Source organism: Cygnus olor, chromosome 3, assembly GCF_009769625.2.
Source record: "Cygnus olor isolate bCygOlo1 chromosome 3, bCygOlo1.pri.v2, whole genome shotgun sequence".
NCBI classification, from domain to species: Eukaryota; Metazoa; Chordata; class Aves; order Anseriformes; family Anatidae; genus Cygnus; species Cygnus olor.
The window spans coordinates 101,339,409-101,359,357 of record NC_049171.1 but is presented as its reverse complement, the minus strand read 5'-3'; the positions used below and the strand labels follow the sequence as shown (position 1 = coordinate 101,359,357).

General features: G+C 35.9%; 1 protein-coding gene across 1 annotated transcript in view; it reads right to left on the bottom strand.

Annotated features, from left to right (window-relative positions):
- The window catches only part of USH2A (usherin), a 420,079-nt gene that overhangs the window by 355,318 nt on the left and 44,812 nt on the right, over positions 1 to 19,949 (bottom strand). Inside the window, 6 exon segments of the mRNA XM_040551919.1 lie at positions 5,814 to 5,907; positions 7,220 to 7,441; positions 9,327 to 9,511; positions 10,822 to 11,116; positions 13,697 to 13,760; positions 14,762 to 14,897. Coding sequence (XP_040407853.1) covers positions 5,814 to 5,907; positions 7,220 to 7,441; positions 9,327 to 9,511; positions 10,822 to 11,116; positions 13,697 to 13,760; positions 14,762 to 14,897 — 996 coding nt within the window.

Genomic DNA, 19,949 nt, shown 5'->3' with positions numbered 1-19,949 from the left:
CTTGTACACAAATTGTTTTAGAAGCCTGGATCTTTCAACTGTGAAATTACACCAGTTTTCCAAGGATGGATTCATGGACAAACCCATAACTTCCACAGACATGTCTAAAGTCATTCAAAGTTTTCAGGCATGCAAAACTACTGGACTAGGTGTTTTTTGTTTGTTTGTTTGTTTTTTGTCTAGTTTTCTAAAACTCCAGTCAAGCACCTGCCTATTTTCTTTTCATTTTATTCTGATATAACCAGTTTCCTCTCAGACCTCTCTCTTTATACATATGGCACAGAGCTTACCAAAAACAGTTTTTTTTTTTTTGTTTTTTTTTTACTAGTTTGCTTCCTTCTGTAAGCCAGAAGTCTGTCATCAAGTGACCACATACTATAGTTAATATTTACAGCTCCTCGGGTACTATGTATCATTAATTCCTGAGATGATGATACAGGCTGAACTTTAACTAAGATTTAGATAGTTTCTTCTGCAACAACATAAAAGAGCTTGGTTATCTGCTATTTGGTAAATCAACAATGCCAGTTTTCAGACAGCAGACATTTAATATCATTAATTATTTACACAGAAAACTCTGAAGACCTAAATCCTTTACTGTATCCAATCACACACTCACATCCATTCATACCATCCCCAAGCATGTATCAGTTGTTTTCTTTCTTTTAAATTCTACTGTCACTTATTAAGATTTCTATAACTATTCCTATGTAATTTCCTATTTCCTTTCTGCATGATCAATTTAAAAGAGGTTCTGAGTTTGTAAAGAAAGGCTGACCTTGTTTGATTGCTCTGTTTTTTCATGTGCTGTTTCCAACTTTTCATATGACATCATGGGAAGTTTTAGAGCATATACTCATGTCTATAAATTAGACATGTCTATAAATTAGTCTTTGCATATAAATGTTTCCAAGGTCAGGACTCTACTCTTAATGCCCCAGTTTCCATTTCTATAAGGCTGAACTATTTCCCAAAGTAGTGGCAAGGCATTTACAGAACAAACCAAACAAAGAAGCTGAACATTTTTTCTCATGAGACGAGAGAGAAGTTCCATGAGGATTTGGATTTATCTCCTCTTCTTTCCAAATCTGGTCCCTTAACTTCTTCAAGTCATTCTTAAGTACTCCCTTCCCTTCTTCCTCTTATCTCACAATTCATACCAACATAGTTCTTCATCAAAACAGAACACTTAAAAGGATAACAAAAAAAATCCCATTTCATATGTCAAAGAGTTTATAAAACAGTGATGAAAATAATTAAACTAAGATCTTCACTTTAACAAACTATGTAAGTTTTTAGTTTCTGGTATTGCTTTGCTGTGCAACAACTATCCAGATGTATACGCCAAATAAATTTAATACGGTAATTTTAGCTACATTAACTGTAAATGTGACAAGGACAGACTCTACCATATGTTAAGAACTTGTCAAGGGATCTTATATTTACATCCCAAAATACTCTAAAAAAGATTTTTTTTATACCCACTCAGTTGTGGTGGCTGACTTCTGGCACAGGATGAAAGTTAAAAGACTCTGCTCACAGTGCAATTTCTTCTCAAATATTTACCACACCTTCCAAAAAGAAGGCTTGTATTTAGAAAGTTCCTTCACCAAATGCTTAGCTGTCATTCAATATAAATATATATAAAATAAAATGTAAAGCCTACTTCACTGGACTGGGAGCCTGAAAAACACAGGCGTAAGCCTATGAAACAGTTTTATCAATGACAGTGATAGTCAAAAATCATAATGGATTTTGTTTCTGCCTTAAACATTTGCCTTTCAAAAACCAAAACCTTGAAGATGTTTAGAATTTATCTAAATCTCTTGTAAATTTCAAAGCAGTGATATATTTGCAAATACTTATTCTATTTTATTACTAATTCTTCTTTATTTCATCTTCAGTCAATACTGATATTATCATTACAGAATGAGGAAAACAATTAAACAACATCCTCATTCTAACCTGAATGAATATGGTTAACTGAAACATTTAAATTATAGTTACAATGTGCATACACCAAATCAAAAATATGACACTCACTGGAATAACCCATTAACATTGACAGAAAATATCTGATAAAGCAGATAAATCATTAAAATATATTTATTTTCACAACGTACTATAAGTCTTGCAAGAGTGCCTGGTGAACTTCCAGATTTATTAAATATTTATAATTAATCCTTACAAATAAACATTTCACAATGTGTTCTAATTAAAGAGACGTTGTCAGTTTGATATTTTTTCTAATCTGACCCTTCTAAAAACTTCAAATTTCTGTGTAAATCCCTTTTCGACTGTAGATCCTATTTTATACGTTTCAGTTTAACAAAATAGAAAAGAACATTAAAAAAAAAAAAAGTTACATGATCCTTAAAACACAGTATCACATACACCCAGGTTAACACTTCATCTCTCCCAGCAAGCATAGACTGCTTGTTGTTTTTTTTTTTTTTTCTAAGCATAGTTTCTCTTTCGCTACCACTGTTGCTGTTCTGAAACAGCTTCTTAGTTTTTAGAAAGCCTGTTTCCAACAGCCATAAATGTAACAAGGAATACAGCCTACTCACAACAGAAATCCAGCATTCAGTGGGATTGTGGGATTCAATTCTTTGATGTAACTCATGTTTTCTTAACTTTTTTTTTTTTCTTTTTAAGATAAATTATCCATATTAAACTTGGTGGAAACACAGAAATGTCTTTGGCTAAAATATTCACAGGTGTCAGCAGATAATACAGCAAATACAGAACTTCTTAATTGATACATCATTTTAAAGTTGACACCACCTTTGTATTACTACAAGAATGACTTGTACAGGAATTTATTTGTTCTGCATTAATGGGGAAAAGTGTGGCAAGCCCACACATATTCACCTCACTAATTTAAAGTTTATAGTATTGTTGTATTAAACTATGCTGATGATTCAGAGCCCTGTCTCAAAGCCACCATATCTAATGACAATTGATTTCATCACAGAGCAGAGAAAAAGTGTATTTGCCAGTTCACAAAATGCAATATGATTGCTACCAACTATATGATACGCACTAAAGCTAGCAATTACAGAAATAATCAATGAAAATTTATAATCTCCTGGCAGAAAAGAACCTCGGAGGTGCTGGTGGACATCTGGCTGACCACGAGCCACTGGTGTGCCTAGGTTGCCAAGAAGACCAATGGCACTCTGGCTTGTATCAGAAATAGTGTGGCCAGCAGGACTAGGGAAGGGATTGTCCCTCTGTACTCAGCTCCGGTGAGACCAGTCCTCAAACATTGCATTCAGTTTTGGGCCCCTCACGACAAGAAGGATATTGAATTACTGGAATGCATTCAGAGAAGAGCAATGAAGCTGGTGAATGGACTGGAAATCAAGACATATGAGTGGTGGCAGAAGGCTGAAGGAACTGGGGTTTTTTAGTCTGGAGAAAAGGAGGCTGACAGGAAACCCTATTGCTCCCTACAACTACCTGAAATGAGGCTGCAGTGAGGAAGGTGTTGGTTTCTTCCCTCAGGTGAAAAGTGATAGCACACAAGGAAACAGCTTCAGGCTGTGTTCGGGGAGGTTTAGATAAGGTATAAGGAGGAATTTCTTCACAGAAAGGGTGGTTAGGTATTGGAACGGATTGCCCAGGGAAGTGGTGGAGTTGCACTCCCTGGAGGGGTTTAAGAGACATGTGGATGTAGCACTTAGGGACATGGTTTAGTGGTAGACTCAGTAGTGTATGATGGTTGGACTTGATGATCTTAAGAGTCTTTTCCAACCTAAATAATCCTATGGTTCTATAACAACTACAGTATATTTAATTAACTTAAGTTTATATACTTCTACATAAAGTATAATTCTACATAAGGTATTTTCAAAGCACACATGTATTTGTGAATACAGTTCAGCTGAAAATATCAGCTTTTTTTCCCCACTTTTGCCAAGTGGAAAGCTCCTAGACTATCACAAGCAACTCAACTTAGTCTTCTAATTTGCCTCAGCACTTGATAGAGATAAAAGAAGAATGCAATGTCTTCTCCCAACTTTGTACTTATATTCAAGGAAAACATGTTACAAGTACAATATTTCTTTGGATATTAAACTGTTTAATGCACTTCATTAAGAAAATTAAAAAATTTTAAAAAAATTGTCAACCAAATAAGGCCTTCTGTTATGATTAGTCTCCTCACCAGCACTTGCTACAGCAACATCACAGAGCAAGAAGTCCCTGGTACTTCATTTCCTTTCCCTTCTCATAGATACCATCTCTCTCTACACCTAAAGCCCCATTTTCCATGTTTTTCAGGTCCCAAGAGTCCCTTTTGCACCCCTTTTCATTTAATTTAAGGACAGAAACTTTTCTGTGAGGATATTAATTTACGTATCATGGTTCTGGTTTTGCTAAGTTATATGTAAAAGTCTTCCAAACACAAAGGTTACATAATTTACATTTACATTATTAATAAATGACAAACGTTTATATTAGCTAGCTTTCCTCTTGAGAGGTCAACCACTCTGTTTCAGAAATTAAGTACAATCTGGCATTATTATCCTAAAGTATCCTCTACGTATTTCTCTAGAAGACCATGAGTTATAGTCAAATCCCCATATTGATTCTCTCTGACCAAGACTTGTAAAATTAGGAAAATTAAAATTTTGCAACTTGTTAAGTTTCAGCTACATACTGTACCACACTAAATCTATTATTATTGAGATATACTGTTATTAAGAACACAGCAGTGGTAAGAATGTATTTTCTAGATTATATTTAGATTTTTTTATTTAGATTTTCTTTAAAATACTGCCTTTAAGTTCTAGTTCCAAGAAGAGATTAACCTTAACACCTACTGTCTGAAAATAGTGCATTAAAAAGTAATATTAAATTTGTTCTTTTATTAGAACAATCATGTTGCTATTAACGATTATTTTAAGGACAGCCAGATGCCATACGTAACTGTAAAAAGTATGGGTAATCACCATTTCCAGTCCTTAAGTAAATAAGATCAAAACTCAATTTTCAGTGTTTTTAAACAACACTACCCAAATCCCTGGTTTAAATCAAAATATTCAGTAAGACCCCCAGGAGAATGACTTCCAAATAAATATGTACAGGCAAGTCTCAGTATTTTCTTAACCATGTTCAACTATGCAGAAGACATTTAAAATCAAGTCCGAAATGTTTTAACTCTTCCTTAGATGTATGTTAAAAAATAACTGTACTAAAAGATTGCATTCTTAGCTGAATTCAGAGAGACTGCTATCAACAGATGTTCCAAGTCTAAGAAGGTAAATCTATGTTATTGTTTTCCCTTGGATTAGGCAATTTTAGCGCAAATATTCTGCATTGACTCTGCTTTGGTTTGAATCGTGGAGCTGCTTTGCAGCACTTGAACTTTCATATGAAATTAAACTGGAAGCTGAACTGCACGTTTTTGTATTTTGCACTCCGGCCACGGAATTGGGATGAATTAGGACTAAAGTCTTCAGTATATTTTTGCTCTAGAGATTGTTTGCTAGCTGGAACAGTAGGTAAAGCCATAATCTTTATTGGATTATAGTTTAAATTCAGATTTTCATCTAATGTTTAAAACTAACATATTCATCTAACAAATCAAATATCTGAACACAGTTCTGCTAATATTCTGTGGTGGAATGGCTTTTGGAGGAAGTTTTTTTTTATTATTATTTATTTACTTAATACAAAGCCTGATATGGCAAATTTTCTATAAAAGCTAGGACAACAGTAACATACATATACATGCACGCACACATTCCCAAGCCTAAAATCCCAGATTTGAGGCAGTTCATAGGTGAAGTGGATGAGACACTAACATTATTTCCTTCTGTATAGCTTTCCTTGACGCACAGACATCTGTATGGTTCCATAGCTGTGTCACAATTATCAGCATGGCCATGACAATTACACCTGAAAGAACAACAGGTAGTGAATTAAAAATCAAACATGTGAAACACATCTCTGCAACAATATATATCAGTCATGAATATAATTTTATTTTAAAAAATAGTCCAGTTTTTGTTACAAATAAAACACAGAAGAGAATGTTTAAAAGTGCAGTAACCTACAAAAAAAAGACTTCATTGAACACATTTGTAAGTATCAAGAATTGATTTCCAAGAAAAAAAAGCCTGCATTAGAGCTACTGTTGTCTTACATAATATGTAATGAAAATATGTTAAATTAATGAAAACATATTCAATTTCAGTATATAATATGCATATGTAAAATGGCATTTTTTGCCAATATTAAGCCCTACAGTGTAGCTATAATTTTTCAAGGAATCTTAACCATATCAAGCATAACTGTCTAGATTATTTCATCTCATTTAAAATGTCCAGGTCTTATTAAAATAAAATATTCATAAAGTATTAGTTAATAGACAATAACCATCCCACTCCACCTGAAGGGCTGCTTTTCTGGAGTCATCGTATCATTTTGCAAGCTACAGTTGAAATTATTTTATTGTGACATAATCACCAAAATTGTAGCTGTTGTAGTAAAAGGATTATCACGACGCATCTAAAATCAATAATCAAAACATTAGTAGTCTAGAAGAGCTTAAGGTAAATGTTACCTTTGATAGGGTGCTTTGTCTCAAAATGATCCCTACCAAAATAATTTCAGAAATAACACTTATTAACAAAAATCTGCACCATATGCTTCTTGGAAATTGTTTCATTGCCAAATTTCCATGTTATTTACAGGGCATAATTAGTCCTTTCACAAGACAGCACACTTACCATATACAATAAAGTTGTCAGTCACAGATAATGTAACACTTTTACTGACAGCTGCCCAGTTTTAAATGGAAAACTGCAGCTAAAACAAAGAATGAGCTCTGTATTAAAACTGTTAAAATTGCCATGTCTGGGAATCTATAATGAAACTTGGAAAAGCTACTGAAGTAAAGCATAAACCATGGTTTCAATCATAAGCCTTTGCTTAGAGGCTTTGATAATTCCAAAGAAAGGAGTGCTTTTGATAGATTTGTGTAATAAGTATAATTAATTTTAAAATAATGCTTGAAGAAATGTTTAAAAAATCTGCACACCAGTTATTTCAAAACTGATGCACTGCTTCAGACCAAATTCCCTTCTCACCCATAAATGTAAAAGCAGAACAACCTGAAGAAATTTAAGGCATGTAATTACATATTTAGTACAGCTTTAGTAGTTGGAGGCAGTGATGAGTGGGGTGGAAGAGTTACAGTAACACCTACCTTCCACTGACTGTAACTTCATTAACTCCATAGTATCTGTGCCTAAAATTTACCCAAGACTCATTAGTATGATACTGGCCACGGAGATGAATCCTCACTTGTGTAGCTTTTACAAATTCTTGGAGAGATGGAGTATTGTAAAAATCATTATAACCAGGTCGGTGATTTGGTTCTGGAGTAAGAACACTAAAGGTTAGATTACCACGGGAGTATGGTGTAAATCTGTTTAAATAAAGAAGAGGAAAACAAATGAAAATCAAAATTTCACATATTTTACAGATTCCATCCCTCAGTATCTGCTTTCTCAGAGATGGTCTCCATACTATAATATTTATTTATTTATTTTTCTGAGGAAAATTCTTACGTCGGTTGATTTCTAGTCTAGTCACCAGTATTCAAGCAGGGGAAAGGAAATGCCCTCTACATGTCTGTTTTCCAAAAATGCCCATTAGGCATTAACTAATGTGGTCAGCAAACTATGAATCTTTGAGCCATGGTAAGGATTTTAAAGCCAGTCACTTGCCCTCTGTGCCATCTGAAGGAGTTCTGGCCACAAGGATACAAGCACACTTGTGTCTAAAACTAGGACAGAACTTGGACACCTGTCTTGGCACTTAAAGCTATGGGGTGAGGTGGGAACAGACATGGAACATTATTGCAACAGTAACTCCTCTTTGAGTACACTGAATACTCACCATTTGCAGGGAATGTTTCTTATCTTTTAAACTAAGCTTTCTGCACATCAGATGAACCCCAAATCATTCATTCATATCACTTCCTATCATCATTTACAGCATAATTGAAGGGGAGAAACCATGTCACTCATAAAACATTTATGGAAACAGTTCATAATTAACTCTTCTTTTTAGAAAATATAAATATACGTACTCCTGGACTGAATAGGGCAATACACCTAATTTGGGTTATTTATCAAAGAATGACTGGCTTACTTAAAAGATTTCCCTTCTCCTCTATCCTCTGCTCCAAAGATCAGCAATAAAGCTCAAAGTTCCCTGCTGAAAACTGGTGTAACTCAGATGACCTAATACCCCTCTCCTCAGAATACTGAACTCCTGGAGAACAGACAAAGATGCTGACACTTGAAAAGTCTTAGGAAGGTAGCAGAAGTGAAACAGCAAAAAAGCAAAATGCCTACAGCACCTGGTACTGTATTTTCTGACTGATTTCCAGCCGAGTACCAAACAAGCCTAATACTGACTGACACCTGAAATCAGGCAAGAGATGACGCATTTGAATATCTGTAGTGGTATAGATTCAAATATATATATATATATATATATATATGTATATATATATTATATATATATATATATATGTGTTTGCACATGTGTGTGCAAAGCTATATATATTAGTTATGTATTATATGTGTTATCTGCTGTATTTATGTATAAACGTTATAAATGCATTTATGTATAAATGTTAAGTATATATGTTATGAACATTTAATTTTAAATTTGCACATGTTGTCTAGTAAAAAGGCTTGCAACATGTTTCTGAAATGTAATGATTTTTCTTGGCCCTTCCCCCAGATTTTATTTTGGTTCTTACTTAAAAAGATTAAAAAGCTTAAAGATACAATTTCCAACCCATTTCTCATGTGTTTTGCTTGATTAGTAGTAAGGTTGAACGACTGGATTTTGTACTTAAGCTTGCCTTCTGTCCTAAGTTCCAGTCCAACTTGCATACTCAGACATCAGAAGGAATACACTCACATTCACTAGATAGTTGCAACGGATCTATTATATCAGTACCTTCCTCCACTCTTTATCTCAGTGTTCTGTAATTCTACTGACAATAATAGTCCCACAAAACACAAGCATACAAAATTTCAGAAATCTAACTCAAAAATAAGACAGTCAACTGTGTCACATTCCTCAATGTCTGAAATCTGATAAAAGCAACAGATGACCTTTTGGTGATCTTCAATCGAAAGGTCAGATCTGGGATCTTTTATTATCCCTAGCAGCCTATAATAAATGATTACGCCAAATTAAAAGATTCTATCTCAGTCGGACATGGAAATGAATTGTGTCAGGATGTTACCTGTTCAAAGCATCTGTATTATGCAGATAATACCCACTCATACCTAGGAAGCTGGAGACAGTTGACGGAGTCTGGTTTTTCCAGAGATCCATTATTATCCATTCCAAAAATACTGCAATTTTTAGCAAAATATTGCCAGTCTTCCCACTTTAGATCATCTCTTTTTTTCCTTTCAATTCTTATTGCTTCAGGGTGTGGGCTAAAGAACTGCAGTACAATGTAGAACACCTACAAGAAGATAAATTTATGAACTGATATTAATGACTGTGTTGTAAAACAATGAGAATATAAACACTAATTTTTATTTCAATGTGACAATATAGTCTGTTTTACCACTTATGGAAAAAAAAACAAATATTTAAGTCCATACATTCCAGATTAAAGACAAACATAAACCTTTTTGTTGTTAAACAAGTTCTTTGATCTCTCAGACATTATTACAGAGCAACTGAGCTGTTGCGTCAAAATTCTTCATTTTTTCTTGAAGACCATTTGAAATTGTACTACAAAGCCAAGTCCATCATTTGTTACTGTAATATTCATTTTGGCAAAAATGAAGAGCATAGTCTTGCATTGGCAAACATTTTATGAGCTGTTTGTCTGATGAAAGGTAATTTTTATTTTTATTTTTTAAAGCAATCTTCCTATTTTCAGCTTGGAATCCAATCTGATACCTGTGTTGTGTTGAAGAAGACTTCTTCAAGTATACTGCTTATGTAGAAATTTGTATGTGTCAAATAAGCCAATTTTAAAACTTCACATATATCTGAACTGGCTTTTAAATAATGGTCTTTGTGCAGCCAAAACCTGCCATCATATTCTTTACCTTCTCCACATTAATGACAAATAAGGAAAAAAAAAGCTAGGTAGAATAAGCATTACTAGTAACTGAAGCATGAACTTGACTCCTTTCTGTCAAAACACATGGCAAGTTGGTAGAGACCTTACTGTGAATCCAGCTCCACTACTGATGAGTGCCTCCTTCCAAGACTACCTGATGTTTGCCATCAGCAGCATAGTGAAGTGTTAGGTTGCAATGTGGCATCTTCAGGAATCTCATCCCATACTGCTCAAGTGGCTAAAACACCACCTCAAGAACATCCACACAAGAGACCCCTTATGACATGCTAGTGTGCCACAGACTTTTTAAATTCCATTTGACTGCAGCCAGCTTCCTATCAGAACTCATACAATGTGCATCTGATATTTTAATAGATATTAAAATTGAGATTGAAATTTACAAAAGTCAAGTTAAAAGACGGCAACCAATTTCTAAATATTGGTGTCTTCATACAAATATTCACTTTGTTACATCTAATCCAGATTACTGCTTGGAACAGACAAGGCACATCAAAAGAAAGGCTCCATAACAATAATTATGATGCATTGCTTCCTGCTGATAACGGAAGTTTTCTTTCTGTCCCCTTAATGATAACATCTTAAAGCACAAGATTTGAATTTCCCCAAAATTTTAAAGTGTATATGAAATCTCTTCCTAGTTTGTATTTAATAAATAGCAAATGCAATCTTCTCATTACCTGATACTGTCCATTTTGTAAGTCTATTGTGATAGAAATACCACGATCTAGACCTACAGTATTAGCAAACACAGATGAAATCCAGGTGGTCCCAATGTCATCATCATTGATGTAATACAGAGGATGGGCTTCTGCATCCAGCCTCAGCACTCTGTCATTAGTAGTATCATCTGCACCATTAGGGATGCAGTACCTCTGTACCAAGGGGTGTACCCGGGGATGACTTCCAGGACAGCGGCACTCGGATTGGGTATGCAGATGAGGAAATTTTCCAGAGAATACTTCCAAAATGTCTCTGTCATGGCATATAAAAAAGCAATTACATATGTGATAAAAAATGACAAGTGCCACTTTGCGCCTCAAGGCTCATAGATTAAACAAAATTCAACTTAGATTACCCTAGAAGCCCTAAGGCCTGGTTTCATCTCACATGAATGGGGCAATCACCTAGGAATCAGGCCACCCAGGGTCCCTACTTAATCAATGGCAAGCAGCAGGCATCTTCACAAGTGTAAAGAAGTGCTCTGACTTGCTTTCATTGCTCCAGACCACATTATATGGAGCTCCACGGACATACAGAGACAAGGGAAAAAAGTTCCTTCCTGGGATATCTAAAGATAGATAGAATTAATCCAGCCCTAGATGCAAGGAGAAAAACTGTGAAAAACTCTTATCAATATTTTATTATGGCATCATGTCTGATTCCACTCACTGATTTGGACACTGTTCTGAAGTATAACCAAAGTATTGGCATATTATGAGGTATAACCACAGATGAATTGAATGTTCTCCCTCAAACCCTCCAAAAAGACCAGCTTGAGAAGTACCAAGCTACATATTAGACAACACAGATAAAAATATTTTCCCTTTTAGCAACTCTAATACACTTGTGCACTGATTTGACTACCCCAGTCTGGGATCATTCTAGCAGCTTCTTACAGCCTATATCAAAACAATTAAATAACTTCAGTTCCCATTGACATCAGCAATCCAAAAAAATACGTGATTACATAGGTAGGCAGGCAGATGAATGACGTGGGCTGGTTAGCTAAACCTTTATCTGCTCATCTCTGGTGTAAAAGATTATTGTGAGCCCAGAAGGTATGAAATCTTTGAATTAAAAATTATTAATTTTCCCATGTCCCTATTTTCCAGTAGGAACATAATTTTTATATACTCATTAAGATATAAATACAAAGTAACAGAACCTTCCAGACAGCCATAAACTTAAATTAATTCATATGCAAGTAGGACTTGCATTCATAGTTTATCCCACATAAACATTTTGAACCAAGTTACTTGCGGATATAAAACTGCATCAACAAAGTCATCATTAGTTCTCAACACTGTAAAATACCTTATCTTTCAATTTTTAAACTGTATTCATTTCACTGACTTAAATTGTAGTTCAATGGATTTGACAAGCATTGCTCTGAAAGAATATACAACAAACATGATTTTTGTGCAATTTGGAATTCAGATTTGTATTAACACTTTAAATTCACAGGAGATCAGCTCATTGCAATGTCCTGCAGACATCTGAGCTCCTAGGAAACTGCTCTACATCTTATTGAAAGACTATCATTAAGTAGCCTTAAGGTCTGCACTCACGAGTGTCACTGAGCTTAGCCTACCCAGAAGCACCACACAGACTAATAGGACCTGACTTTTTCTGGCCAGCTTGAATTGACTAGATTAATCCAGCATGAGCTGGATAACAAAGGTAACATCTCTGTGTAACGCACTAGGAAGGGAGGCTGGAGGGCAACAGAAATTGCAGTGGCAACTGTAATTTGGCCTCGGGGATGGAGGATGTCAAAGCAATTGGCCCAGGGCTACACAGGCTGAGCTGGCAAAGTCATTGGAGGCTTATGGGGACAATCTAATATAGAAAGCAATGAAGAATTAAGACAATAGCCTCTTGGGATAAGGGCTTGGGGGGCAGGGAGGGTGTCAAGAATACCACGTGTCAACGTCTGATACCATGGGAAGGCTAGAGGAAAGGAATCACTAAGCACAGAAGCCAAGCTGTCAGCCACTAAGCCAGCATGTTGACTAGCTGGATTGCCTGTCCTCTTCTTCCTTTGAATTACTAGTTTTAGACTGGTGTAAACGGAACTGGCCCTCTCTCCTCCCTTCCTCTCCCCTGAGACCAAGGCATTTTTCTGTGAGTGCTTCTGAGAAGGTGGGAGTAAAGACTGCACTTGACAAACAACAGCAGTTTCTCACTGAAACCCACGACAGAGAGGTCTGCTTACCAGTAAGCCTTGCTGTAGGGGCTAAACAATTTGAGACAACTGTCCAGAAGCCAAGGACATAAGGATGCTGCCCAGCTGGGAACATCAGCAGGCTTTATTCCTTCTTTTGGAGAATAAGACTATACAAGGGGCACCCTGTCTGAAGTACTTTAAGGAAGAAATTGCCCACAGCTTACATGAAGCTCTGTGGAAGCTTGGCAAGTCTCATCTAACAGATCTAAGCTTACTAGAACACATTATAATGTCAGAATTATGTTGAGTTGATAACACCAGATAGCTTATTGAAATCTAGCAACTAGATCTAGTCTCTGCTAGAACATCTGCTAAGTCAGGTTGCAACAGGGACAACGGTAGCAAGGAAAGCACACATTTAATACCGAGTTTTACTACATATACTTAAGCAACATTTCAAAAGCAAAATGTTAAAATTATTTTAACTCAAGACTTTTTAGATTAAAAATCAGGTTTGAAACGATGTCCAGTAAACTAGGTCATCAGAAGCAATCACTTAAAGGAGACATATGAAAAGCACCATACTCGGGGAAGTAAGCATATTGTTATTTATTCTCTCTCGTTATCACACTTTTTTTTTTTTAAAAAAAAAAGGTTCTTTTTACCTGTTTGAAAGTGCCACTGGGTAAAATCGAAAGTCTTGCATTCTTCCAACAAATTGCTCTAAACCTAAGAAAATATACTACAAGTAAATAATCAAATCCTGTTGAACAAAAGGCAGCTTTGCACTGCATGAGAGCACCTTTAATTCAGCACACAGAGATCTCTCTTGCACAATTACTCCTCCTGAATGAAACCATCTTGGATCTGGACAAAACTATAGAGGGCAGTGACTTAATTTTTTGATAAAAAAGAATGATTTATAATAACTTTATAAGAACATTTTGTACCTATCTCTTTTCTGATTAGAGAGGTGGCACAAGGATCGGCTCATTAGACAGAAGTAATGAGCCAGTCCATGTGCCACCTCTAATTAGAGAAGAGATACAGTAGGTACAACTGTACCTATCAATTTATACAATAAAGATAAAAAGCATTTTAAAGTACTCCTTTCTTTATACATTTATTAGTTGTTGGGTATTCAGAATCAAAATCATAACAAAATACATTTCCAAATATAAGCATTAAGAAATGGGACACAGAATGACTTTCTTGCCCAAAAGCACAATAAAGTTGTTTAAGTGACATATAGTTATATTTAGGAGTTCGCTTCAAATTCTGCACATTCCTGAAGAGTTCTTACATTTGCAGAGCCAAGATTTTGTGGAGAGCAACAAAACATCCTGTAGCTGTTCTGCAGTGATCATGTCAGACTGTAGCACACACAAAATTCTAGATGTTGATGAAGAATAATGCTATCAGGCATCACTAGAGGCTGAGTGGTTCTCATTCTGCTAATGGTTTACATTAGCATTGATGAAACTGAAGAACATGAAGAGTCAAAAACCTGCATCTCTATTCCTGACTCTGAACAGGAGTGTAGTCTAGTGGCCATGGACAATCCCATTCTGAAATAATTTAATTTATTTACTAAGAAAAGCTGTGATAGTAAATTAATAGAATGTGTCACTTTAGGGCCCAGTGTGTTGTACAAAGCAGAAAAAACTACCTATATGCAGTACCATCACGTTCTGAAATAGTTCCAGAGCTAAAAATAGTATGAGATTTACCTGTGAAGCTTTGTCCGATTTGCAGTGTATCATCAGCATTACCATCTGCAACTGGTCCCACAAGAATCCTTGAATCAAAAGGTGTGCTGTCATCTTCCCAGCCATTCAAGAAGAAACTAATTCTGCTGTGATGCACCTATAGAATTAACAAAATGGGCAAATACATGCTTCGTTATGCAATACTTTTGATTTCAGTACATGTTGTATCTATCCTTGATTAACCATTAACATTACTTCAACCTACTTGGCAGCATGCCTTTACCTGTGGTGCCTACTGAAAGTAGTTACCTCCTTTCTGTCCACCCATTAGCAATCCAGTTAACAAGATCATTATTCAGATACATAGACTATAAAATTTCTACAGTGTTTAAACCAAAGAATCTACAGTACGGTGATCTGGCAGGGTGGGGGAAGAGAGGGAAAAAAAAAAAGGGTCTGTTTCACAAGGTACAAGACTGGTTACAGCTACTTCACCACTTCAGGCCATGGGCACATGTTATAGCTGTCAGAGCTCTTCTCATACACATCAGCTCATACAGGCCTGAAGGGACCATCTACCATACTCAGGATAACCAAATGCAGCACATCTCAGCCAGGCGTCGAACACCCCTCCAAAATGCCTCGCTGGCCCCAGCATGCTTCTTCTTACAAGGGTTGAAGGGAATGGTATAGGATCTAGCTACATCTGCTTTACACCCAGTGGGAAATTCCCTTACATCAAGGGAACACTTGGCTAGGAATATGTGCTCAATCTGCACTCCAGGGTATTCTTTTCTGCAAGCATTCCCTTCCCTGCCAATTCATTTTAAATTTGAGCAAATGTTCATAGAAATACTTTATGGCATTCTCCCAGCTCCACAAAGTCACACGATGCTGAGCTTTTACAAAGTTTTTTTTTTTTTTTTCATTAGAAATCCATGTTTGTGTTACATAAAACTGGACAAAGTTTAATAATACGGAAGTGCCTTTCAGCCTTACATTTTCTGGAATTCAGTAATTTAATTTTTAAAAATACAGGGATAAGATGAAAATTGGAGTAATCATGGCTGTAGTCGGCTTCCCATTAATGAAGTTAATTACTGAAACTACCTTCAATTTATTCAAAACTTTCAAACTCTGTTGAATAGCTCACTTAACAAACTTAATCTCATTTCAGAAAGCAATTTATTTGCAAAATTCAAATTACACGATTTTAAAAATATTTAGCTTGCATAAGGCTTATTTCACTTGACAGCTTGGTAACCTTCAGATTTTGAAGCATTGCTTTGTTTTAGCCAGTTTACAGAATCCCTGTTCCATTTTGCAGATATAGATGCCTGGTGATTCGTGTCTACGGAGGTCAACTAAACCTAGAGTGCTTTAGTCTGTCTTGATACCCATTCTAATCAAATCAAAATAAACCTGAAATAATCATTTCCAATAAGAACAATAGATGTGTGAGGACAAACAAAAGGTTTACAAACCAGAATTATCTGTTTCAAAAAGAAAAGCCAGAACCTGGAAAAAAAAAACACTTAGAAAACCACAGTATAAGCACTCAAAATGCTATTCCACCAATAAAGTGTTTCAAATTTCAGACCAAGATAAACAGACACGATTATCTATAAATCTGAGCTCAGATGATCATCATCAGTGCCTCAGGCAACATGAGTCTATCAGTATTTTAAGAAAGAAAATATGAAATATGATGGGGTTTCTTGCTTTGTTGTTTTGGTTTGTTTTTTTGTTTGTTTTGTTCCGCCCCCCCCTTCAGTTTCACAACAAATTGTACAATGAATTTTTCTCCTTAAACTGCACTTTCAAACATATACATGCATGCTGAGCTTTATTGCTGTTTCCACATTCAGTCCATATTTCCCAAAATAAGACAGAAAAATTTATTGTCCTTCCACTAATGGAAATTTGAAGGCTATTATCATAATTACTAAGCATTGAGATTTGTTCCAAAAGTTATTGCATATGAGTTTCACCACTCAAAATACATCTCTCTCCATTTTAAATTATCCTTTCTGTTGACACATCAATGACCTAAATACAACACTTTTTTATTTAATTTTAATTCAAAGCCCTCTAAACATCTGATGCCCTATTTGCAAGAGCCTAAGTATATGGTGGTTACATTGCATTTTATTTTTGCATCACATTTTTTACAGCCTGTTACTGTCATTTGGTGTTTGACTGTTATCATCGTAAAAGATACAGGCTTTTCTACTTTGTTATTTGTAGCATTATCTCATGTTTTACAACATCTTTGCACAACATGCCCGCACATGAAATATAACTAGTGAAAAGTTCTCAGTGGTATTAATGCATAAAAAAGAATGTGGTTCCATCTCTACTGTCTTTACCCAGCCGAAAGCTGATGAACAGCCAATTTTCCTTTATCACATTAGCACAGCCATGAGGGAAACACATTTGTTCTAGTCAGCTACACTAAAGATACTATTACCAATCTAACATATACATGTTTTATATCAGCAGTATTCTCAGAGTATGAGGGAGCCAACAATATATTAACACTAGCATGACAGTTTATTTAAGAAAAGAAAATTGTCTCTGTAGAGGGACAGAAGTTAGAAATGTATGGCTAAAGCTCAGTGTCACTGGTCTAATAAAGGTAATAATTCTTAAGCTTTCTTTATAGCAGGTAACACTTCTGTGGCAGCTCTGTCATATCATTCAAATAAAAATGTTGTCTTTTACAAGTTTAAGAGTACCCTTATTTTTAGTCAGATATGAAGCATGTTTCCGATTTCCTGTTTTCACTGTAAAACATTTGTAAGAGGAATTCAGAAATGGGCTCGCTCACACCCAACAGCTCATTGCAAGCTTAGCACCTCAGCTGCAGCTTCTGTAGGGCCCCATTCTGCCTCCCCCAGCAGTAAGCAGACCACTTGCCTTCACGTACCCCTATTAAAATCAGCAGGACTATTTACGGCTTAAGAGTGACAGAATTGGGTCCTAAGCGATCAGGTATTTTTACTTGTTGAAAATAGGTGATTAACGACAATTTTAAATCTCCCTCCCCCCTCCCCCATCAACAATCTCTTTATATTAAATAGGATTTAGAATAGTTGGGTTTAATATAGCACATCCCCAAGGTAGCCCTAAGCACTTTACAATGCTGAATTGGATATCAGTAGTGCAGTGACTGTGTAAGGCAAAGGCAGCAGTCATTATGCATTTGGCAGTAGCTCAATGTAATGATCCCCCTGCTGGTTATTAAAGGGGGTATGAATATCTGACATGGGAGGAAAACGTAGGAGGGAAACCATGTGTGGGATAAAAAAATCCCAGTGGCTTTCCACTGTGGGAGGAGAGGAATGTCTCAAAGTTTGGTGTCAGTTTGGACTAAGCTAAATAAGAAGGAAGGCTGGCACTGAATCGGCTGTTTGATGTGGTTGTTTAAGGTCTCCTGAGCATTAGCATTAAATTGCGCATAATACCACAGAAAAAAAAGATGAATTTTACTGGTATCTGATAGAGGGGATGGGATTATTCCCCTATCGTCTTCATAAATAAAGTTCTATAGGAATTTGCTCCAGGAGAGTGAGAAGAGAGAGGTAGGAAAGGGTAGCCTGCAGAGCACAGGACCGGAAGCCTGGAACATCAGAGCTCTAATCCCAGCTCTGAAACCATCTCTCCCCCATGTGCCTCCCCATCTGTCAAATACTTAGCAAATCACCTCACAGGGAGGTGGCAAGGATTAGTCACTAAGATAAATCCACTCTGCGAATGCATTAGCTGCTGCCAATGCAAAGCCCAATACCAACTTCAAGCAATGGAAAATTCATTTGATGGTGAACTGGGATGGTGAAAGATACTCACAATCTTTCCTCTAAGAGCATTCTTATCATGATCCATAAGAGCTTCAAAGATGAGAGGTGCTGAACCAATGAGGCAAAAGGCAAGTTCTTTCAGCGCATCCAAAATGAGGTTCTTACGGTCCTCAGTCACAAGTCAATTGCCCTTTATAGCCAATCCAAGCCACTTCCTCCCAAATAAAAATACCAAATCCAATCACTGCCTACACCTAGGAAAAACTCCCTGCCTGACGGCTCACTGTGGTGCAGAATGGAAGATACACTGAAGGTCAAGCTACTGCTTATAAATTGAGATATGAACAGCAAAGGTACTACAACTATTCATTTCCTCACCTGAATACCTGTACTACTCAGTTCTTACCCATGAAAGCACAATAATGAAATTTACCATGAATTTTGCTACTTCATTTGAATCAGGCAGAGCAATTATAAAAAAAAAAAAAAAAAAAACAATAATAATTTTAAAAAGCAGTATTTTCATGTTTTGACTGCTAACAGAAACTTCTGCTATATTGCAGCAACTTGTGTGGGGAAAAAAAAGAAGCACTACAACCAAATTCCACATTTAACTTCAGAGGAGTTGTACTGGCTAAGGGACTAACTACAGCAAAAAGCAGAAGCAGGGGAGCATATAGGAGCACGGAAAGCACATATGACAATGCTCCTGAATACTCTTTGAACCTCAAACCACTGGCAGCTCTAAGACTTCAGCCAGACACCATTCCTACATATTTAGCAACTTTCCATGGATTTCTTTTGTATCAATTTGTGTTGCTATTCCTTGAATGTAAAAAGTGGTAGTTCCCAAAGTCACGTAGTGTATAGATTGAAGGATATGATTTTTCTTCTCTCTCTTTTTTTTTTTTTAAGCCCTGAACTGTAGGGTTATCTATAGGTATAATGATTAAAAAAAAAAAAAAGTATTTCAATGATAAAAATATTTCAACAAAAATACTTAATATACTTGGGGGAAAAAAAATAGTATCCTTTATTAGCACGGAGACAGAAGAAATTTGGGGTCCCAAGTAGAAGAAAGAGTAATATTGATTTTTTTTTTTTTTTTTTTTTTCACTTTCCAAGCCAAAGCCAATTTGTGAGAATTCCAAGACCCCAAGTCTACACAGTTTTGGCTTTTAGGTAATAACACGCTTATATTACATAACATTCATGTGTGACACCTAGTACATTTAAAAAACATACACTTTTTCTTCACACTCACAAGTCATCTTGTCATCAAAACATCGAAAACCATTACATATATATATAAAGGCATCTGAGACCATTTTAATCTCATCTATGTAGAACTGAATTGCATCATTTCAGCTAAAATAAATGAAGTTAAGTGAATTCTCCTTCAGTGGATA